The 24,744-nt window shown below is 41.8% G+C and overlaps 1 protein-coding gene across 1 annotated transcript; it reads left to right on the plus strand.

Moving 5' to 3' along the window:
- The first annotated feature begins 5,733 nt into the window (after positions 1–5,733).
- DLEU7 (deleted in lymphocytic leukemia 7) lies at positions 5,734–21,504 on the plus strand. Its single transcript, XM_032611353.1, has 2 exons — positions 5,734–6,192; positions 21,298–21,504. The coding sequence occupies exons 1-2, from the start codon at positions 5,734–5,736 to the stop codon at positions 21,502–21,504; spliced, it is 666 nt and encodes a 221-aa protein (XP_032467244.1).
- The last annotated feature ends 3,240 nt before the right edge of the window (positions 21,505–24,744 follow it).

The following is a 24,744-nucleotide window of genomic DNA, read 5'->3' on the forward strand; positions in this document are numbered from 1 at the left end:
GGGGGTGGGTGGTGGGAGTGGGATGAATTGGGAGATTTGGATTGACATATATACACTAATATGTATAAAATAGATAACTAATAAGAGCCTGCTGTCTAAAAAAATAAATAAATAAAATAAAGTTAAAAAAAAAAAAACTGGTTTAGTTCTCCCTTGCTGCACCCAGGGTTTAAGAGTTGGAGACTGACTTGAATCTCCCAGTATGAAGTTTTCACTTCATGGAAACACAGGCGTAGTGATCTTGTAGCAAAGGCTAAACACAAAACCATCACCCCTCTCACCCCCTTTTTTCACTATAATTACCATAGGAAAGGGATCACTGGAAAAATAGAAGGGAGAGAGGAGAAAATGAGAGGGTGGATAAAACCCCAATGTCTGTTCAACCATAAAGCCTGACAGAAGAGACATTGGAGAACAAGAGTAGATAATTTCTTAGAGGAAAAAACAATGCATAAGGGTATGAGGATGAATGTAAGGAAAGGGATAGGGAAGATCAAATTTTAAAAAATATATCAATCCAAGTCAAGCATTTTTTTCCCCCATCATGTTAAAAGGGTACCTACCAGAGCTTGAAAATAAGGGTGATCATGAAGAGCGATGAGGGTGGTCACATTTTTTTCCCACTAAGATTAAAGAACCTGGAATTTAGTTGGATTAAAGCACTCCCCATATTTATCTCTTCTCCGTTTTTTTTTTTTTACTATTTCTCCCCCAATTTCAATATTACAAGCCATATCTACACATATAATTGAGGGTTTAAGAGTTGAGACTGAACTGAACCTCCCAGCATGAAGCCTTGACTTCATGGAAACACAGGCATGGTGATCTTGTAGCAAAAGCTAAACACAAAACCATGTGCCCCCAATCCCCCCTCTCACCCCCTTTTTTTCATTATAATTACCATAGGAAAGGGATCACTGTTCAGGAACCCAAGCAGGCTTTAGATTTTTCCCATTAAGGGAAAGGATATTCTTCAGGGGTTACATCTTGTAATCAGAAATAAAGGGGAAAACCCGGCAGGGCTGTCTTGTTGGAATCATGTGTAGGCAGCATGAAAATCCATGGCCATTCTCTTACTCTTAAGCACGAAATCATCTACCAAAGGTAGAAGAAATAGGAAAAGTTATATTTACTCTTTTAAAAACCACTTCTGATTTTTTTTTTGCCAACATCAAGAATTCTTCCTGGAAATAAACTTATTATTAAGGCAGAACCAAGTAAAATGATGTGTATGTCCAGAAAGAATTGCATTTTGTGTCGAGGAGTTAAACTGCACATCAGATTATGTCAGCACAAGCAGATGGGGTTCAACATTTTTAACTTCTCTTTTCCCTCCCTTTACTAGACTTCCCTATTCTTCTACACTTAGTTTTACCAAGCTTCCCTTAGCTTCACCAGCTTAACAAGGTCTGGGCAGGCAGCACATACAAGATGTCCTGAAAACACATTGCCCTATGTAAACAATTGTTTTTGGCAATTCAGAGGTTTTGTGGCAGGACTGCATTTTTTTTTTCTGAAAATCAAATGTTTAGGCCAAAATTAGACTTGCATGTGCATTTTTATGACTTGGCATATTCAAACATTACAATTGTGTGTTTAAAAAGGGAATTTGATCTTTTTTTGCTCTTTTTTCTTTGGGCTTCCATTTTTTCCTAGTTCCATTGTTTTCTCTTTTACAGTATATTTTCATATCTCGGTACATCGCTTAAGCATCTGTTTCTCCTCAATCATAATTTTCATTCAAGAATAATAACTCTTTGGTCTCTTTGCACATGTTTTGTTTTGCCCCTACCTATGAACTTCACCAGAGTGTGTTGAAGGTTAACGGCTCCATTTCTGGAATTTTCTTGGATCCCTTTAGGAGGAAATTGCCAAAGTATATAAGGAGGGCTCAAATGTATCTGGGCTTTGCCAAGGCCTTTGAGAAAGGCTCCACATAGCTGTACCTTCTTCCAGATCCCTTCTGTTCTCACTGTGCCCAGCTTCTTCATGATTCCACATAGGGGTTCGTATCTTTTGCTCATGTGGGAAAAGAACCTTTGGATTAATAAAGCACCAGAATACTTGTTTATCTAACAATGCTCTACCTTGTATATTAATGGGTAGAAAATTGCTTCTCACTTCACTGAGTTTTCCATCCTCTTCCCTTTTCCATCACACACTGCCCAGAGTCATGAATGTCTCCACTGGTCATTTTCTAATGCTCCCGTCAGTCTTTAGGAATGATGAGAGTTGCTCAAATATCTTTTCCCACAACTGCTAAGGTAGTAGAAAGATGAGGTAAATGACATAAGCCTTGCTGGAAAGGTCGGAGGGACCTTTCAGCAGTGTTTGCCTGAGGGGCACTGGATCATAGGGTCACTGCATTAGCTTATCCTGTAACCTATGTCAAGCAGTTTGCTTCAGTTGTGACTTTCTGCGGCAAGAGGCAGTAAACTCAACCTAAAGTAAATTCAAGCAAAACAGATTTTAGTGGTTTGTATAACTGAAAAGCTCAGAGATGGGGTTCTCCTCTTACGCAGCACAATGTGGGGCTCAGATGGTGTTATAAGACCACTGGTCTCTCTCTAGATCTCTTGGCTTCTCTCTCTTAAGTGTTGGCTCATTCCTAGGCAGGCTCTCCCCTCAAACTCACAAGATGGCTGCAGAAGCTCCAGAACTTACATCTTCTCAGTTTCACATCCACAAGGGGTCCCTGCAGTCAGCCATCTGATATTAGGAGTGTTAGCCTCATGAAGCTAGATTTCCAGTGTTTCTGGAAAGAGGAGTACCCCTGGATATCTGACACCCCTGAGGATTAATCAACCCTGGGGCCATCCTACCTTAAGACTTGTGATCTGAGACAATAACTTATTGATTAAACTATTTTATGTGAAGCTTTCTTGTTAAAGGGGAATTCATCTTTTTCGCCGTTTCATCTTTTGGCCTACACCTTCTTCTAGTTCCATTATTTTCTCTTATACAGTACATTCAGCTGAAAGCATCCTAAATGTGATTGTCATTGGCTGTAGTTGGGTCACGTGCCTATTCCTGACCATTCACAATGGGAACTTGTACTGATGTGTGACTGGCCTCAGCCTAGATGCTCCAGTCCACTTCTGCCATGGGACGGGTTCATCCTACCTGATGACACAGACTGAGTGTAGAGGAGGAGGAATAGCTACTGGGAAATTAGGGTATGGTTTACATAAAATAGTGAAATAGGGGCTTCCCTGGTGGTGCAGTGGTTGAGAGTCCGCCTGCAGATGCAGGGGACGCGGGTTCGTGCCCCGGTCCGGGAAGATCCCACATGCTGCGGAGCGGCTGGGCCCGTGAGCCATGGCCGCTGAGCCTGTGTGTCTGGAGCCTGTGCTCTGCGACGGGAGAGGCCACAACAGTGAGAGACCCGCGTACCACAAAAAAAATAAATAAATAAAATAAATAGTGAAATAGATACTGTGAAGCAAAAATATTGGTGTCCAGTACTTCATCCTTTGAATGTGCCTTTTATTATCCAGTGGCCTCAAATTGTCAGTATAGTGAGTAGGGAGTGTATAATTTGTTACCTGGTCTGGTAGCCCAGCGTATATAACTTTGGAGCTGTTTTAGATCAAAGGCGGATCTGCTATGCTATTGACTCATCTCAATAGTCTATGTATACTTTTCCTCAGTTAGGACCTCATATATCCAGCTTTGGAACATCAGCCATTTCAGGTCATGGCAAAGGAAAAGGTGGCTCATGGCCAAGACAGACAAAGCCTTGAGTTGCTGGATAATCTAGTGCTCTCTAAAGGATACCAGAAAACCTAGGCAGCTATTGAAGCCTCATGTACCATCCCGTAGGCTCTATGGTTTTCTGGCCCCGCATCTCTTACCTCCTGCAGTTCAGTTGGTCTCATGGCTCTCAGAGTCAGCCTGGTATGTAGAATAGTGGGGCCTCAGGTCAGCCTGTGTCTAGTGATTTCAATTCTGCAGTTGGCTGGAATTCCATCTGTCAAGAAGCTTTTGAGTCAGTCATTTGATAGTGGAAGACTTGGCCTACTAGGATTTCCTGCGTATCTGGAAAGAGGAGCACCCCTGGAGATCTGACGTGCTTTGTGAAATTAGGGGTTCGTTTTTGTTATTCACAGTTAGTCTCTGCTGAACCTAATGTATTTCAATGTTTGAGGATTAAAAAAACACATACACATAAAAAAGAATTTCTCTTTTTCATTATGAACTTAAGTAACTTGATCAAGAGAATCTAATCAATATTAAACTATTTACTTCCCTCCAAAGTAATTTCCTCTCTGTCAATGCACAGACATGCATTTTTACTTAGTTATAATTAGTGTGAACATACTTGTTTTTGTTTAAGAAAGGTTTTCTTTACCTTGGCATCCAGATTTGTTTTCATAGGCGAAGAAAACACTGAGAATTAGAAGGAACCTTCACTGGAGAGTTGGGAGGATTATATTGGGTCATACTATCCCAGAGTTAAAGAAACCTTAAAGGACCCCAAATCCCTCCCCGTATCTCTGATGACTGCACTTCTCGACTAATGGACTCACTGGAGTAGCTTTCCCATGCAAGGGCCTCCCCAGATCTTATTCCACAGCACCAAAGGTGGACTCTCCCTTCTAAAGGAAGAATGAAATCCCATCCTCCGGGTCTTCTAGGGTCTACTTGTCTGCCATGGGCCTGCACCCTTGTCCTCTGCTTTACTTCGTGTGGGGTTATCTACATGGTTTCCCATGCAGGAAAAAAGTGGAAAAACCATGCTGCTCTGAGACAGTCCTCCATACCATTCCCCTTAAATGTCTTTTTTTTTTTTTAAGTGTAATCGCACACCAATAGTTTCCAATCTATCAAAGCATAAATTTGCCAGTCTTTTTTCCTAAGTCAAGGAAGTAGCGAAGTGAGGTTTAATTAAAAGCAGCAACTATTTGTACAGCTGTCCCTGGGTTCATGGCTCGTAAAAGGATTTAGCTTCAAACTCTGCTGCCTAAGTCCTTCGGGAGTTTCACAAAAAAACTCATTTAGCCTCCTCATCCGGACAGTGCCAAGCCCTTGCTTCGCAAGTTGCTTCAGGAACAGGCAGAGCTGGGCCCTGATGCAACTTCAGCTTCGACAGTCGGGCCTTCTCAGCACATGTGGCTTGGAGCAAAGCAGAGAAGATACCCAAGTCCCCTTCTTTTGTATGGGGGACAGGAGCCTTGAAGGCTACTCCGCGAAGCTCCTGAAAATTCCCCTACGGTTGGGAAAGGGAGGGAGGCCGATCAAGCACAGTTTTCGTTTTGTGAGCTTTTCTCTGGCACTTCACACTTTCCGATTCCCGGTGGGTCTTTGACCCGTGCACTCCCATCCCCAGTCCCCAGGGCGTGAACGGTCACCGGTAGGCATCCTTCAGAGGAGATGGGGGCGGGGTATCCCTGCGGATAGATGCATCCACACAGAGCGGCCATGCCAGCGTAAGCCCTGGAGAGGAGGAGGAACCAGCGCTCAGCATTTGGCTGATTTTCAGGTGTAAGGGAAGCAGCACTTCAGGCAGCCTTGATTCCGAACAAGCCTATTCGGACTTGAAGCGAGCTCAGTGACCAGCGTAGGTCACTGACAGCTGGCGGGGGACGGGACGGACCGGCCCCACGCGCAGAGAGGCAAGGAGGCGGAGGAGCTGCGGCTTAGGAAGAGTGACTCTGGCGACCCCAAACGCCCCGCCTCCTTCGCTCGCTGCTTCACCTGAAGGCCGAGCGCGCCGAGCCGCGGGCGGAGGCGATGGCTAGCCCCGCGCCCTTAGTGGCCTCCATCAGCCACCAAATGGTGGCTCTGCACACCCTGCAGCTTCTGCAGCAGGAGTGGGGCTGGGGGGATGGTCCGGGCGCCCCCGGGAGCCCACGCGACCTGGACCACGTGTCCGCCGCCCCAGAGCGTCGCTCAGACCCACGGCTGGCCCGTGCCGGGCAGGGGCGTGGGGAGGAAGGCGGGGGCAAGGGGGCCAGGAATGTGGGGTCCGGGGCGCGGGCGAGCTCCCCCGAGGTGGAAGTGGTGCGAGGCGCCGAGGGGGGCGCGGAACTGCTGCCCTTACCCCGGGGTCGCGGGCCCTGCACCCTGGCCCAGATGGCGATGCGCAGCGCGCTGGCCCGCGTGGTGGACTCGACCTCGGAGCTGGTCAGCGTGGAGCAGACGCTGCTGGGCCCCCTCCAGCAGGAGCGGTCCATCCCCATCCACCTGAAGGTGAGTCTGGCCTCCAGCATCCATCCCCCTGCTTAGGTTCCCCCTGGGGCGGGGCAGGGCAGCGGACCGGGATGCAGACGAGGCTGAGTCGCAGGATCCAAAGTCGAGCTTCCCCCAGAGATTCAGCACCTCGGAGTGGGAATGAGGGAGGTGACATTCCGGGGATTAGGTACTTGGGACAGGGAACTCAGGGCCCACCTGGGGCACACCTGACTGCAGAACGGAGATGCAGAAGGGCTTTGCCAAAACCTTCCTCTGGCCCTTTCCACATGTGAAGCTTCTAGGGACGGAGGACAGCTCCTCCCACCCCTTTCAAACTAAAAGCCGTTTCTCCAAAGCCTTAAATATACGTATTAAGTTCCCTCTGCCTTTTGTATGACGAAATCACCTACATTTATTTGAAGTTCCTTCGCACTTATGAATCGCAGTTGTTTTTGCATAAATCCAATTCCGCACAGAGCTCGGGGGCCTCACAGAGTCAACCTAAATTCTCATAAAGTTGCGTGAGAGCGGGCTGGGTCCCGGGTGTTGAAGCAGGAATACTCATGTTAAACTCCTGCTAAGTCACGCAGCCCATATTTGTAGGGCAGTTTCCTCTTAAGGTACCAAACGGTGTTAGCCGATTTAGCCAGGGAACAGAGCAGCTGCCTCCCAGGCTGAGTGGGTTGGTGGAAATCTGGGGTTCTGGAATCCAGTCTTGGCCTTGCCATTAACCTAATTGGCTTAAGGTCACAAATCTCTCTGAGACCTTCTGGCCTTTCAATTTTGATCTGGAACACTGCTTCATTCATTCCCTGGGGAGTCTAGTGGAAGGAAATGGGGGAGGGGTAATGAAGAAAGAGCATTTCTCAAGACTTGCTATTCTTGCTCTACAAACCAAAGTTTGGAAGACATTGATATATATTAGGTCGCACTATATACAGTAAAAGATTGCTTTAAAATAAAAATAAATAAAGCATAGCATTCACCTGAATAAATATTGTTACTCTAAACTAGGGTTTCTCAACCTCCACACTACTGACATTTTTGTCTGGATGATTGCTGTGGGGTTGTCCTATGTACTGTACGATGTTTAGCAGCATCCCTGGCCTCTACCCAGTAGATGCCAGCAGCATACCCTCCCCACCAACTGACAGAACCAAATACTGCTAAATGTGTGTGGTGGGAGGGGAAATAAGGTCGCCTCCAGATGTGAAGCACTGCTTCATTCTGAAAAGTTTAAAAAATGAAGCTGCATTTCACCAGTGCTCTTGACTGTAAGAGGTACCTTTTTTTGTATCGCCAAGAAATTTTTAAAAATCCTGCCAATTAAATTGTGATACACATGAAGTGCGCTGTGATACTAGGAACGTATACAGGGCACAGGTAGGTTGGCAAAAGGAGAGACTGAGTGATCAGTTTTACCTTGGGTGATCCTGGAAGGCATCTTGGAGGAGGTAACCTTTAAAAAAAAAAAAAAGAATGTTTACTCTCCAGGCATTAAAGGGAAAAAGCATTTCAGAGGAGCTGTGGGATCCAAGGCCAAGAAGCAATGAAAGGGCCTAGGGCTTTGGGGGAACTAAAATTAGTTCAGTATGGCAGAAGGCAAAAAAATGATGCTGGAGAGTTAGGTGGGGTCAGGTGGGAAAAGGCCTGTGGGTCATGTTGAGGACCTGGACTGTCTTGTAGGCAAAAGGCAGCCATTGATATGACTGAAGGAAGGACCCTGATAAATCACAGAGGCAAGGTCAGGTCGGAAGACCATTGTCAGAGGGCCTGACCCAATTTAGGAGCGATGGCGCCCTCTGCTCTGGACTAAAAATCATGCCACTTGAGGTTAATGCAGCTGCCACTTCTACTTGGTAATCCTTTTAACCCTCTCTACTTGACTTTTTGTCCTAAACATTTTCTACTCTCCTCAAACTTTCTTCATCCAAACCTCAACCCTCTCACTCCTTCACTGAGAAAACTGAGGCCATCTGACACAAATATCTTCCATCCTACCTAAAAAAAATCTCATTTCCAATCATCTTCTTTCTTGTCTCTAATAAAGAAATACTGTTTGGTTCCCACCCCCTCCGCCTCCCAAATAAATTCTTTCTCTTAAGTGCTGGAGCAAATCTTTCATCTGCCCCTGGACTTTTTCTCTCAGTTCCTTCCTCTCTCTTTGTATTTTCTAGTGCTTCCACTCTGCCAATTCCTCTTAATCCATAGATCTGCTCAAATCTTCCCTCACCTACCCAGCCCCTTGAGTCTTGGTCCCCTTCTTCTCCATCACGAGCAAATGTGCAGATGTCTGGATGTATTGCTGCCAGTGTTTCTAGAGGCACCCAGAGTCCCCATTAAGAACAGGGGTCTCCAAAGGGAGCTCAGCTCGGTGCTCTGTGATGACCTAGGTGGGTGGGATGGGGGGGGAGGGAGGTCCAAGAGGGGGGGGATATATGTATACGTATAGCTGTTTCACTTCATTGTACAGCAGAAACGAACACAACATTGTAAAGCAATTATACTCCCCCCCACCAAAAAAAAAAAAAGAATATAGACAACAACAATGACAACAAAAAAAGAACAGGGATCTCAACATTCTTGCTATTGGAGTCTGCTATTCACCTACAGGGGAGTAATGAGTTTCAGGGCTCCTGAGAACAGCCAGTGCTTTCAGAAGGGAGAGAAGCAGGGATAGGTTTCTCTGGATGATTTGCCTCCTTGCCAGCATCTTGAAATTTTGCTTGGTTTGCTGTTTGGAGAAAAGGCAGTATCTCCATTAGGTTTGTAAGGTAATGCTTACAAAGCACTTAGACTCAAGGACACAGCAGTCTGTCTCTCCAGGGGGGCTGGTTATACAGACTTGGCATCATCATTACTGGTGTTAATTCAAATGATTTGGACGAGTTTTCTCTATATTTTTAAATTAAGAACATGCAGATTGATTTTATACATGAGAATGGTTTCAGGAGGATTTTGCTAAAGGAAATAATGCTTGCATGTCACTTGGAAGTGTGTGGAAATTTCCCTAATGTCAGGAATGCCTTCCATGGCATTCCTTGCCACAGAGAGGAGGAAGACTCACTTGAACAGCACAGCACAGGACAGCGATCAGGTCCCATGAAGCATTTCAAACCTACTCTGCCACTTCCTGCTGCAGACTCTTGGGCAAGTTATTTAGCCGTCCTGTGCTTCAGTCTCCTCACCTGTAAAGTGGGAACAGTGGTATTTAACGTTATTGAGATAATGCATATAAAGTCTTAGCTACTGGCTGCTCACGGTAAATTGCAATACCTTTGAACTTTATTATTATTATTATTATTATTGATTGATGCCTCAATCTTCTTCAATAGTCTTATTGACTATTATTATATTTCATTCTTGATATTGATGGATCTGACTCCTGAACTTTGTATTTACTTTTGAGACTGTTGACAAAAACAGAGTTAGGATGACCCAAAGAGACTTCCAGGAAGCCTCCACTTTCCAGAGGTCAGCTTTAGCCCATGGCTGATGACTGAATTAGAGATGTGACCATTGAGTGACTCGCTGATCAAACCACCAGAATTAAGGGAGTGAAATTTTCAGGCCTGAAGGCAGAGAAACCCTCACCATAATAATAACGCATATCTTTTTTTTTTTTTTTTTTTTTTTTTTTTTTTTTTGGGGTTTGGGGGCCTCTCACTGCTGTGGCCTCTCCCGCCGCGGAGCACAGGCTCCGGACGCGCAGGCCCAGCGGCCATGGCCCACGGGCCCAGCCGCTCCGCGGCACGCGGGATCCTCCCGGACCGGGACACGAACCGCTGTGCCCTGCATCGGCAGGCGGACTCTCAACCACTGCGCCACCAGGGAAGCCCCAATAACGCATATCTTTACAGTAGTTTACTATTTTCTTAAAGAAGCCAACGCTTGATATCCCTTTTGAGCATTTAGAGATTATCGAACTCATGCAAAAACAAACAAACAACCATGAAATGAGTCTTTTCATGGTGGTTAAAAATGCTTAACAAAACTGAGTCTTGTTAAATTTGGTGGAAAGGATGGAGTTAACCAGCTTGATAAAAATTTATTACGGGAGGAAACTGAGGCTCAGAGGAATTTAGAACTGCTGAAGAGCCTGCAGCTAAGAAGTAGTGGCCCATGATTCAAACATGGTTTTGTCTGACTCTTTCTACCAATCACAGTGCTAGCTCATAGGGGTGTTATGAACATTACACTGAAACAAAGTACATGAGAGTGCACAGTTGTCAGGGCACGGTCATACATGCCATGCACTGCACACCACTTCAGCTGCAATCGTCATTCTGCACACTGAGTATCATAGTCAGCTTGGGCTGCCATAACAAAATGCCACAGACTTGGGTGGCTTAAACCACAGACATTTATTTTCTCACTGTTGTGGAGGCTGGGAAGTTCAAGAGCAAATTTGGTTTCTGGGAAGGGCTCTCTTCCTGGCTTGTGGACTGTCACCTTCTCACTGTGTCCTCACGTGGCCTTTCCTCTGTGCCAGAGAGAAAGAGAGGTCTTGGATGTCTCTTCCTCTTCTTGTAGGACACCAATCTTATTGGATTAGGGCCCCATCCTTATGATGTAACTTAACTTTAATTACCTCCCTAAAGATCCTATCTCCAAATACAGTCACACTACAAGTCAGGTTTTCAACACATGAATTTTGGTGGAACACAATTCAGTTCCTAACACTGGGTGATTTGTGTCTCCTCTAATGATGGTCACCTTACATAGTGACAAAAAGCCCCAGGTAAACGTAGGAAATCTTTATCAAACTAGTAATACTGGCAAAGATGCTATAATACTTGCCACCCAAAGGGAGCATAGAAATGTGTGGAGCACCAGAAGGAAGAGAGTCTAGGATTTTAAAAACTTCTAAAAATGACCAACCCAAAGAGATCATTAACTAAGCCAATCATGAAGTCACTCTGGTTGAGTTTTGTCTGTCTTCCTTTGATAGTTAAAAACATTTACGGTTTCCAAGAGTTCTGTTCTGAAGCAAGTTTCATGGAAACAATGGCTGATGCCAGCTTTTAGAGGCAGAAGAACTTTCCTGCCATTGCAGATAAAACTTGCCTGTGAGCTCACCCATTGCAATTAACTAATTCTGGTACCAATAATTCTCTCACGTTCAGTGGTCCATGCTGGTTTTCTCATTCCACAGAGCAAGAGCAGTGGTTGTAAAACTGTTGGCTTTGGCTTCACCGTCATTGCTAAGGCTTTTTGCAAACTGTAAGTGTGGATATTGAGTTACTCAGAGGCGGACACTGATGATGAGTGCTTTTCTTCCCCATTAACATTGGTTAGTGAAGCCAGTTTCTGCAAATTTGGGAATTGTGTCTTTAAAAATTGCTAATATTCTATTGAAGAAATAAACTCTCATGGTTATATTATTAGCAGCCTTAGCCAGGGGATTGCTCTTTGTCTGGGACAAAATTGTGCTTTTATGTCAGGAAAAGGCCAAGTGACAGCTCTAGAAGTAGCTTAGTTATAGCTTTGTTACTTCTTATAAAGTGAATGATATGAAAATCAGGACATAAAAGCTTTCTGAAATGAACATTTAGGGAAAGATATTGCAGGAAGGCCCTAAAACAAACCTACTTATGTTTAATGTCTTGTGGAAATGCTGCCTTGCTTTATTTTACAATTTTGGGGTTTGCCTTGTGAGCATACCTGAATCAAGTGCTTGTAGCCATCACAAAGTGCTTTTCATTAGACTTTTCTGATGAAAATGGTACTGTACCCAAAGCAAATGCATAAGGAACCTCAGTTACTTGTGAGCGTTTACACTGGGTACACCACAAGTAAAAATGTTTAATTTCCTGTGGGCGATAGACTTTTTATGGTGACTGGCAGGTACTGTGGTTCTTCACTGGGTGCTTTATTAATACGAAGTTGCATATCTATTTGAGATTGACCTAGAGTTTAGGCAATTAGTGATTGACCTGGGCCCTGTGAATTTGTTGTTCAAAGCCAGATGTCAATGAACAAAATGCAGTTGGGGCAATTTGTAGTATACTGTTCCTGATAGTATGGTTTTCATAACGCCACTCTAAAATAGAGAAACGACACTCCCATTTTATGTGCACACCTAGCATGGAGGGTTGTGTTGGGTGTAGGGAAGAGATTTGTGCTCCCTCGTAGTTCCCAGCCCTGGGAAACTTTAGTGGAGAGTGGTTTGCTGTCCAGGCCGAAGTTCATTAAGGTCAGACCTCATCACAGAAAGCTGGAGGAAAGCGCTTTCTTCCATTAATACCCTCTGTAGAGTACATTAGGCATTCAGGGAGAGTGAGAGGGAAAAATGTGAGAAAAAACACGTTTGTGGAGGCCATTATAAGAGAATATAGCTCAAGAAATGACTGTTTTGTAAAGAACCAACTTATTTTAAAGCCAGGGGTGAAGGGAATATGAATTGATTTATAGTTCCTGTAGGTCTAGAAGTGATTTTGAAGATGATGTGATAGAAAAAAAATCCAAAAACCTTCTTTGTGTATTGTTTAAAACTACCTGCATTATAGAGCCTATAAAGTCATATTATATTTTTGACTTTATTATCTATTGGTGTTGGTTTCAGAAAACAAGCTTTGAAACTGACTCCTAATGCTAGATTGTTTTTGCTTTTAAGCCTTTGGTTTTGATGGGAGTGTTTATTTTCCATAAGAAGCTAAAAATGGGCTTAACTTTTCTTCCCTTTTTGGCAATACAACGCGTCATGCAGAGAAGTACAAGTGGGGCGGGCCTTCTAAGAGACCTCCCTTGACTGGGTAGGAGAGAACAGACTGGAGGAAGGGAGAGCTCCAACCAGGAGGCCTCTAATTATTTAGGAGTTGGCTTTACATGGGGCGTGGAAGGTTCCATGCCTTGAATCCCTTCCAGATAACCACACCCTCTCAACTATGTTGCAGGGAAGAGGGCTGGACCAATGGGACAATCTTCAATCTGGATATGACCATTGCAAATTTGAGCTTTGTAACACTTAGTTAACCTTAAGAAAAATAGCATGAATATAGCCAGAAAACAAACATGAAACAATTCACATACAGACATTTTTGTCTCTCACTCAAAGCTAGTTGGGTGCCTCCCAGCTTGCTTCCATGGTGTCCCTGTTCACCCCATGGTGGCATCTGCAGCTCTGTACTTCTCATTCATTAGTCTGTCCCCAGCACTGGATGGCGAGCTCTGCTCTCTCTGTCATCCTGGCATCTGGCCCAGTTTCTGATTTGGGGTGTCTCTGATGAATACTTGAGTTTTGAGAGAGAGGTTAATTCCAGCTCTGCCACTTACTTGCTGTGCGATTTAGGGATGTCATTTAATCTCTCCAAGCAGCATTTCTTTTCATCTCTCATTCATGGACTGTTGTGAGGACTGAGTGAAATAAGGTATGTTAGGAGCCTTGCTTGGAGCCTGGTGCCTAGTAGGTGCTCAGGCTCATAGGCCTGACCAGTGTTCTGGTTTGCCATGTTCCTCCCATGCTCAGAAGTTCCAGGGACTTGACATTCAAGGCTGTCTGCACTAGCTTATCCTGATAGGCAACACAAAGCTCTGTTTTTCTCAGACTGGACTCCTGCCAGTCCTAGCCCCTGCTTGGCTCCAAGCCTTTGCTGGTATCATTCATTCTCATTGTGGGGCCATCTCTTTTCCCTATGAGTTAAATACTGCATTCTCCAACACCACCTCTCTTATTATAGTGTCTATACAGTCCTTCTCACCTGCCACTTTGCTGATGCCTCGTCCAAATTTCCATTCCCTTCTACAAAGGCTGGCAATAATCTGATGGTCTCAACCACTTTTTAAAAAAAATTGTATTAAAAAAATACAAAACAAAATTTACCATTTTAAAGGTAGTGTTAAGTACTTCACATTTTTGTGCAAACAATCTCCATAACACTTTCATCTTGCAAATCTGGAAACCCTATACCCATTAAACAAAAAGTCCCCATGTCCCCCCCTCCCTCCAGCCCCTGGAAACCACCATTCTACTTTTAATTTCTATGAGTTTGACTCCTCTAGGTACCACATATAAGATGAATCATACAGTATTTGTCCTTTTGTGACAGGCCTATTTCATTTAGCATGATGTCCTCAAGGTTCATCCATGTTGTAGCATGTGTTAGAATTTTCTTTCTTTTTAAGGCTCAATAGTATTCCATTGCATATATAGACCACATTTTGTTGATCTATTCATGTGTCCATGGATACCTGAGCTGCTTCCACCTCTTGGCTGTTGTGAATAATGCTGCTATGAACATGGGTGTGCAAATAACATTTTGAGATCCTGCTTTCAATTTTTTTGGATATGTACCCAGAAGTGGAATTGTTGGATCCTACCGCAATTCTAGTTTTAATTTTTTTGAGGAAACTCCATACCGTTTTCCAAAGTGTCTGCAGCATTTTTACATTGCCAGCAGCAGTGCACAAGGGTTCCAATTTCTCCACATCCTCACCCACACTTGTTATTTTCAGTTTTTTTGATGGTAGACATTCTGTTGCATCTGAGGTGAACTTGGCTACTCTTTCTGAGCCTTAATCTTATTCTGTGTCACGTCTCCACTGAAGGGTTTTAATAGGTTTTATCTCACCAATTAGATTCCAAGTTTCTGTAGAGAATATTTTTCTTTTCTACACTTCCTTCCTCTCCTCTTCTTACTGACCTCCCATTTAGTGGAGTACTTTATTCATAACTTTAGATTGACGGCATGCTTTATAAATACAAAGAGCTTTCATACTCATGAGCTAATTGGACTTCTCATGGTAGCTATTATTTTTCCCATTTTACAGATGAGAAAACTGAATATTCCATAGATAAAATGACTTGTCCACGGATGGCTTAACTAAAGGATAGAACCAGGGCTCTAATAGCTATTCCGGTGCTTATGAAGGATTGAGCTTTCATTCCCAGAGGCCTTTGAAGCTGCCTGGAGTGCTGCACTTCCTAACTGACATCTATAAAGTCCCTTCTGCCATGTAATGTAACATACTCACAGGTCTGGGAAGAGACCACAATTCTGCCTACCACAGGGCAGATTTCAGCTAAAAATTAGGAAGAAATGTTCTAAAAGCTAGAGCCATCTCTTCTAATGGGTTGCCTCCTAAGCACATGAGTTTCTCCAGTGTAGCCAAGCAAATTCTGGACAAGTGCACATCAGTTATGCTATTGAAAGGATTCACTCACAGAACGAGCTCTGTTTGAACTCTGTGCAATGCTTAGATTGTGAGTCTATAAATGTCTGTTCTTCCACAGGATTGGGCTTTTGTGTTTTTTCCATAGCCCTCATCACATTTCACTGGACATTTGGAGATATGCTGTATGTGTCTCATTTCTCCTACTAAGTTATAAGTTCTTTAGAGATCAGGTACCATGTCTTATTGTCTTTTATCTAGTGTAGTAATAAGTCATGTAGTGGAGACTAGATACATGTTTGAAATAAATTTAACTGATTTATTAACTGAGGCAAATAGGCCGAGGCCATTACCCCAGTAGATTAGTTGAGTCACGAGACATCATCTCAACACACTTTATTTATTTATTTTTTAAAGTCTGTATTGAATTTGTTACAATATTGCTTTTTTTTTCTTATGTTTTGGTTTTTTGGCCATGAGGCATGTGGGATCTTAGCTCCCCAACCAGGGATGGAACCCGTACCCCCTGCATTGGAAGGCGAAGTCTTAACCACTGGAGCGCCAGGGAAGTCCCTCAACTCACTTTAAAATGTAAATGCTGGCCATCGATTTGGACCCCTGTAGCAATCAATACATTTCGTGTCCAAAAATCTGAGATTACACAAGGCTTTAGAAGTTCCAAAACCTGCTTTTAGATTGCTCAGCCACCATCATGTTCTAATTCTGGCAAAGTGCTCAAAGCACAGTGTAAGATATTACATCATTTTTGGAAGCATCTGGGACTTGCTAAATAAAAACTGCTGGGAGGATATACTCTGTCATTGAGTGGAAAGCACCATAAGTGAAATCATCACCAATATTGGTCATGTGAGTTTCCACCGAAAGTCCATGAGCCATTTAATATGCTGTTGCCTTAAGGCTGTCACTGGTGGCTCCTACCTTCTGCAGTAGAAGCTGCGTTGGAAGCCATGATTACTGGATCCATAGTTGGCTTTCAGACCTTCCAGAAAGGAAGAGAAGTGACCACCTGTTTTATTTTTCCCTTCCTTGGCTTAAGAGTCCCATGGAAAGCCTATTCCTATTAATTTGTTTTCTTTGACTGTTAATATATTTGAGAAAGGATTAAATGGAAATACTGTACTAAAATAGTAAAATAAAGAGACTTTGCAAAGCTCGCCAGAGATCTGAAGTTTACCCAGGGCCTCAGGGACCAGTACAGCCCAGCAGTGGAATTTTATTGTATGTATAATTTCCCCCAAAGATGCCTTCTTTGCAGTAAATGTGAAATTGACTTCAGATTTTAGGCCCACAAATATATTTTTAAAGGCATTTTAATCTTCTTTGGGTGATGAATGCCTTTGCAGACTGGCTAATAGGCACACGTGAGCACACATTTCAGTGGTTCCTTCTATTTTAAATTTCCTTTTGCATGTTGTCTTTGATCCTTCCACTTTGTACTTAGAGTTGGATTACTTCTATAAAGCAAGTGGACAATTTCCCTTGATGTGGATCTTGGGAAAGTAGTCCAGAGTCATTTTTTCCCCCTACTTTCTCATTCCCAAGCAATGTGCTGCAGCAATATAGGTGACCCCATAAACTGTGGGACAGATTATCTAAGTAGCCCCTTGATACCTTCTGAACAGACATGAGCAATAGTCAAAGGCAGGGAAGCAAGAATGCTTTAAAGAGAAAAAAAAACAGGAAGGGTGGCAGCCTGTGAATACTCGAATAAGGGGACTATGCTGTGTTAGCCCACACGGAGTCCTGCTGCTGTTGTTTTGCTGAATTGAATGAATGGATGTCTGTTTTGTTTCTTGGAGGATGTTTTCTAATAAATATTTTGCCAGAAACCCAGGTCCTTCTTCTTACCCAAATGAGAGAGTTTTTATTAGGGAAAAGAATAGCTTCTCTTTCTACACAGAATTAGGAAGAAAACTAGTTCCTCATCAAACTTTGGTTCAACTTTTAGTTCTTCTTTTTTTTTGGATTATCTATTTTTCTTAAGTTTTTGAGTTGAATTTTTAGCTCAGGGATTTTCAGTGTTTACGTGGTTTTTCTTTACTTATATAAGAATTTAAGTCTATGCTTTTCTCACTGGAACTACAGCCCACAAATTGTGATATAGTAGTTCCATAATTGCTCAGTATAGAGCATTTTAAAATTTCAATTATTTTTTCCACCGACTTATGAATTATTTAGAAGTGGATTAAGTCATACATGTTTTGGGAAGGTTATATACATTACTGATTTCTCATTTATTTGCTTTGTGATTTGATTGATATACACTTTGATATTAGTTGAGATTTGTGGCATTATCATAAAGTCATCTTTCATAAGTAATACATAGACGTTTGAGAATAATGTATATTTGCTTATCTCCATTAGACCAAGCTTATGATTAGAAAAGATTTTCAATCCTTTCTCTCTAGGCTGAATGTCCTGTTGTTTGATCAGTTTCTGAGAAAGATGGGTTAAAATCAGTCTTTATGTCTGGGGATTGAATGTAAATTGAGATTATCATATTAGACACACACAAGTACAAAACTGTCATATCTTCTTGGGGAATAATAGTTCCTTTTATTAAATGCAGTTTATTTTATCCCTAATAATGATTTTTCTGGATTTATTTTGACTTCTCTTTGCTTGATGTATATTTAGTATATTTACATTTACTTTCAATCTTTAGGTGTTTTTAGTTTTAAACGTGTTGCTCGTAAGCAGCGTACAGATAGATTTTGAAAATCCAACCTGGCAACCACTGCATTTCACAAGGTGATTTATTTGGTGCTTTCTATTCACCTGCTTTATGTTTGTATTTTTATTTCTCCATTTTTACCTTCTATCAGTAGAATCAAAAAGGTTTTGATATACCTTTTCCCTCTGCTGATTTTGAAATTTTATTATTTCTATACCTTTTTTTTTTTTTTTTTTCAAATCTGTACACCAAGGAAGGTTTCCCATGGATAGAATCTCCCACGCTGTCACCTTCGGATATTCTCGCGGTCCGCTGCAGCGAGTGCGGTCTCCCGAGGGTTGCAGGAAAGGGGCATCGAAGCCTGCAGAGCTTTGCTAGGTCCAGGAAGGTGCAGCCGAGCACTTGTGCTCCATCCTGCTCGGTGCCGCCTCCCGGGCCTCCTATTTCTCTACTTTTAACGACGATCCTTACATTTCTCACATATATACTTAACAAGCCTGAAATTTATCAGTTTTGCCACTTTTGTCTTCAATAATACAATGCCTTAGAATGCCATTGCATCCTACATGTTACTGCTACTCGGCATTTTAGAACCATCTTGCTTTTTTTTTTTTTTTTTTTTTTTTGCGGTACGCGGGCCTCTCACTGTCGTGGCCTCTGCCGTTGAGGAGCACAGGCTCCGGATGCGCAGGCTCAGCGGCCATGGATCACAGGCCCAGCCACTCCGCGGCATGTGGGATCTTCCAGTACCGGAGCACGAACCCGTGTTCCCTGCATCGGCAGGCGGACTCTCAACCACTGCGCCACCAGGGAAGCCCTACCATCTTGCTTTTTAAAACTCCAAGTTAGTTATAATTTTTGTTTTGATTAATCAAATCTTCAGATTTACACTGTTTCTAAGTTTCTTTGTTCACTGTTGCTTCTTACATCCTTTCTTTCTGAGTTGAATCTCGTCTTTATGAATTATATCTTTAAGAAGATCTGACAGTGAGAGTCTATTTGTGGTAAGTCCTTTTGTGCTTTTAAATAAAAGTATATTTACTTGGCCCTGATGTTTAAATGGTAGTTTAGTGGGACTAAAAAAAGAAAATCTTGGTTGACAGTTATTTGAGGATATTATTCTATTCTATCTTCAATTGTTATTGCTTAGAAGTTGGCTGTCTGGTCATCCAGACTGAACTCTTTTTATTTTCTGGTTGCTTTTAAGAGCAGTTTTACCTTAATGAGCTTAGATTTGGATTTTGTTTAACTTTTTCTGCTCAAAGCTTGTTTTGTTTCCTGAATCTAAGGATCAATTTGGGATCATTTGAATCAATCTGGGATAATTTTTATCCAGTATTCTCTTTGACTACTGCTTCTCCCTCATTCTTTTTCTTGTCTCTCCTGGAAATGCATCTGTTGTACCTTGTCATTCTGTCAATCCATGTCACGTAACTTCTCATTCATATTTCCCATGACTTTATTTTGCATTCTGGGTAATTTTCTCAAATTTATCATCCAGTTTACTAATCTTCACTTCATATGTATTTATTCAGGTGTTTAACATTGAGTTTTTAATGTCATGATAGTTGTCATTTCTAGAAGTGGTACTGGGTTCTTTTTCAAGCCTGTTTTTTCTTAGGACACTTTATTTCCGATTTCTTCTTTTATATCTTTAATCATTATAAATATATTTTATAGTTTATATATGAAATTCTTGGAGTTCAATCCTGCCCTACATTGCATCTACTATATCATGGTGGATTGTACTGAAAATTTCATATTCTGAGTTTGTCTTCGACAGAGCTTTATGGGACTGCTACTGAGGGGCATGGGTTGTGAACATGTTTCTGTGGAATAGGCTTTTGTTTGCTTTTGCCATGTGTCCATGGATATCTCAGACCAGTTCCAATTTTTAAATTAATGTCTTGGCATGAGTGTTCCAAGAACATGTATATGGTATAGAGGACAACTACAAACTTGAACTACTGTGTAGTATAGGTCCACAGTTACAAATTCATAGGGTCAACTTTACCTTCCACACCAAACCCAGCTCAAAAGAGACCAACTTTCTTTTCTTGATAGGTATTGGCAGGCAGCTAAAGCAATCTACTTTTCTTTTATACCTGGTTCTTGGGGATTTCCATTACTTTCTTGCAAGCTCAGAAAGGATGTTTGTTCTGTATTAGTTAGAATATAGTAGCAAGGCATTACGGGGAAACTACATGTGCCATGTGCCAGAACCAGAAGTCTGGGGGGAGTCAGTTATTTGTAAATTATTTGTACATTTGAATCTTGAAGGATGGGGGGTTAGGGGTGCCAACCCCCCAAGCAGTCAAAAATCTGCATATAATTTTACAGTTGGCCCTCCATCTCCATGCTTCCAAATCCACAGATTCAACCAACTGTGGATAGTGTAGTACTGTAGTACATATTTATTGGAAAAAATCTGCATAGAAGTGGACATGTGCAGTTCAAACTTGTGTTGTCTGAATCAACTGTATTTAAAATAAAACATATAGTCAACATTATCTCTGATATGGAATAATTTCAGAGTACCATTTACATGTAATGGATTTTAGAATGTGAATATTTGAGGATTAAAAAAATCTATTTAATTAGCTCATTCTTTAAAACTACCAATGAACTATTTCTAAATCTGCACTGGACATTTCTTGGGACCATGTTCATTAAATACCAAATCCTGTATTGGAATCTTGAAGACAGTGATTATGGAATAATAAGAAGGAAGTCTATTTGTATATTCGTCAAAGCTCTTTTAGGAACAAATAAGAGGAACTCAACTCCAAGTGGCTTAAGTAAAAAGAAATATTTATTGATTCAGATAGCTAAAAAATCCTGGGATTTATTGTTCAAGTACAGCTAGATTGACATGCTCAGAAAATGTAATTGGAATCAGTCTCCTTTAATCTCTTGTTTCTCCTTTTTTTTCTGTGTTGGCCTCACTTCCATTTGAATTCTCTCCTTATGGTGGCAAGATGTTTTCCAACAGCTCCAGTGGAACAGAACTTCTCTTTCCCAGTCTAACAAATCTCCTGGGACTGTGGCTTATTGGCCTGCCTCAGGTAATCTGTCCATCCTTGGCCAGTCCAAGTGGCTGAGGGATGACGTGCTCTGATTGACCTGGTCCCTGGAGCTGTGGAGTGGAGTCAGCTTTGGTCAAACTACATAGGCTGAGAATGGAGAAGAGTAGTTCTCTGAGAGAAAAATCGAGGTTCTGTCATCAGCAGACTGGACTGGAAACTGGGTACACAAAACACAACAACTGTCTTCCGTAACCTATCTAATTGCGTGTTTGTGTTGGGTCTTCATTTCAGGACAGTGTCGAGTTTAGAAACATCTGCAGTCACCTGGCTCTACAGATTGAAGGACAGCAGTTTGACAGAGATTTGAGTGCCGCTCACCAGTGTTTGAAGATGATAGTCAAGAAGCTGATTCAGTCTCTTGCTAATCTTCCTTCGGATGCCCACATCGTAGCCTGTGCTTCCTTGAGACAGATCTTACAGAATCTCCCAGACATATGAGTGTTCAAGACACTGGAATTAAAACCACAGCGAGCACTGCTAAGAGAACTGGCTACCTTAAATTCCTAAGTGGATCAGCAGACAATGGATGTTTTTACTCCCAGGAAGGAGAGACTTGGTAGCATATATAGCAGTCTGACCAGTGGCATCTGTAACCCTTGGGAATTATAGCATGTTGGTGAAAAATTCTTAAAGCAGTAGTTCACATTTTTAAGTGTCTTGACATATTTGCTGACTTTTTGATTGAAATATATTCCACTTTGTGGAACTGACTGGATTACATGTGTATATACATTTATGAATATATATTAAGTATTAATTTTAATTGAATGACACCTTAATCTACATTTATATTAATGTAGGCCTATGAGGTTTAATATGGCTATTGGATGATTAGAGCTCCATGGTTTTTCAAATTTTTTTGAATAAATGGGGTATTTGGTAATTGATATGTTCTACTTACTGAGCACTTCATTTTGTGTTATGAGAATGATCTCTGGATGTTGTAGGACCACACCACATGTGTCAGTAATTATCAGTTCCAATATTGGCATTAATAACTTGCTGTTGGGCAGCGAAGAGCTGCTTCTAAACCTTGTGCTTTCATCTACTGATTTGTAAATTAATGGTAATGAGCTCTGAAGTACCAAGGCTATATGATATGTAAGTACAAAGTACAGTATTATTAAAGTCTCACGTGAAAACATCTAGTTTCTCATACTCTTTCTAAATATTCCCACTGAAGTAGGAAATTCTTGGAAAAGAAAGGACGAAGTGGATATACTGGCAGATTTCCCTAAATATTTAGAGTTAGGAAAAGAGAGAGTGACTTTTTTTGCAACAAAAATCTACACATGCTTAGGAAAAACTAAATTTCCTGTTGTTAAATGGTGACCGCGTTGAGAACCAAAGTAAATTGAAGGGCTGCTTTTCCCTTAAAGTTTTAATAGAAATGGCATCAGATTTAGAAAGAAAAGAGTATAATGTAGCTTGTTTTCTGAAGGAATTATAAACTGGGTCTGTATGGTAAGAGTATACCTACTGTTAAAACAATTAAGTGATAAGAATAATCAAAGCCTTTTTAATCTCACATATTCTAATCCTAGTTGGTTTCACATATTTTCTTCCACAATCTTAAGATAAGTATATTGCTTCCTTTTAGATGTTACTGACCATTTCCGTAGAAGGGAAATAAATTTATGAGACTGAATTTTACATGAAAGATGAGAGGTGTGTATTTATGCATGTGCATGTGTGTATAGGGGAAAGGATGGGCCGGAAGGGAAGGGCATTCATTTCTTGGGAACAATCTTTAGCACGTTGTTCTCGCACTCCTAGGAAACACTGTATCCTGGGGGTACCACTGTACTTTATGGTGCTGTCTTTCCCCACGGAAATTATTCCAAGACTCTTCTCTAAAGACATAGCATTATTATAGGCTGCCTTCCCATTGTAATCAATATCCCTATCAATAAATATTCATATTACGGGTTTTTTATAACTCCTATTCCAAGAAATATTGAAGATTTTTGCTTTCCTGTCTGTACTTGTACTTTTTCCTCACTTTGCAGTGTGTTTCCCACAGACCAGCTGAAACCCCGTTCATCCTTCAAGGCCTGATTTATTCACCATTTCTTTCATGAGCCCTTCTGGATCATCCCAGTAGGATGTGGGCTCTTCCTCCTCTGAACTCACATAAAAACACACTTTGTGCTACTGCACAGGCATTTATCACACACCATCTTTTAGCATGGCTATTGCTATACCTGCCATCAAGATCAGCTTGCCTGAGGGCAAGGATTATTCTAGACATCTTTGTATATTGCATAGCAGCTATAATTCTAAAAGTTCTTTGACTCTGCTAGGACTTCCATGGCCCCTACCACTTTTTCACAGACACACACACACCCATTTTTACTTCTGTGGCTTATGTTCTTTGCTCAGTCTGTATAATCATTTGGTTGTACATGCTGCTCTCTTCTTTTCCCCCCTTTGGTTGAGTGCTGCTGGCAAAACTCCATTCCTGGTCAAGACCAACTCTCCTCCTACTCCCACGTCTGCTTGTGAGTTCTGAATATGGCTTAAGAACAACACACGGCTATGCCAACTCACTTCAATTCATGGCTTGCAATCTCAAGGGACCCTCATGTCCTCCATTAGTGCTACTTCATTTCCTAGGACTGCATTGTCCAATATGGCAACCACTGGCCACATGTGACTTTGAGCACTTGAATACGGTTAGTCTGAATTGAGATGTGCTGAAAATGTAAAACGCACGTTGGCTTTTAAAACTAAAATTGTTTTTATCATTAAAAACAAAGAATGTAAAAGATCTCAATAATTTTTTTATACAGATACATGCTGAAATGATAATATTTTGAATATATTTGGTTAGATAAAATACATTCTTTTTTTTTTTTTTTTTTTGCGGTACGTGGGCCTCTCACTGTTGTGGCCTCTTCCGTTGCGGAGCACAGGCTCCGGACGCGCAGGCTCAGCGGCCATGGCTCATGGGCCCAGCTGCTCCGCGGCATGTGGGGTCTTCCCGGACCGGGGCACGAACCTGTGTCCCCTGCCTCGGCAGGCGGACTCTCAACCACTGCGCCACCAGGGAAGCCCATAAAATACATTCTTAAAATTAATTTTATCAGTTTTGTTTTACCTCTTTAAGGTGGCTACTAGAAAATTTGAAATTTAATTTGTGGCTTGCATTGTATTTCTATAGGGTAGTGCTGTCCTAGAAAATTCACTGGGCAATTCAGTGCTGTCCTTGACAATTACTCTCTAAGGGGTTTGTTCCATACCTTCTCAAACTTGATTCTTCTTCATTTTTCTCATTCTCAGCTGATGACCTTGCTTCTGATTGCACTGAAAAAAAAAAAAAGCCCTCTGAAGAGCATGTTCATCTTCACACTAACACATCTACCATCTACCCTGATACCCTTTTGTTATAAGGAGGACTTGCCCTGCTCCTACCTGAAGCTGATCAAACACTCAGGCCCTGGACCCTGTCCTCTCTCACTTACTTGAAGACTTGCCTTTTGCACTCATTCCTTTGTCTGCATTACCAGTTTTTGCTTCTTAATGGGAGCATTTCCATCAGCATGATATTATGTTATAGGATCTCCAATCTTTATTTTTTTTTAATTTTTTTTTATATTACTGATTTTTTTTACATCTTTATTGGAGTATAATTGCTTTACAATGTTGTTAGTTTCTGCTGTATAACAAAGTGAATCA

The sequence above is a fragment of the Phocoena sinus genome, chromosome 18 (genome assembly GCF_008692025.1).
Source record: "Phocoena sinus isolate mPhoSin1 chromosome 18, mPhoSin1.pri, whole genome shotgun sequence".
Classification (NCBI taxonomy): Eukaryota; Metazoa; Chordata; class Mammalia; order Artiodactyla; family Phocoenidae; genus Phocoena; species Phocoena sinus.

What these genes read in the sequence shown, in the direction of transcription:
- DLEU7 (XM_032611353.1), top strand. Translation starts at nt 5,734, where the DNA reads ATGGCTAGCCCCGCGCCCTTAGTGGCCTCCATCAGCCACCAAATGGTG. An exon ending in CCATCCCCATCCACCTGAAG is followed by an intron (nt 6,193 to 21,297) that starts GTGAGTCTGGCC and finishes TCTTCATTTCAG; the next exon opens with GACAGTGTCGAGTTTAGAAA.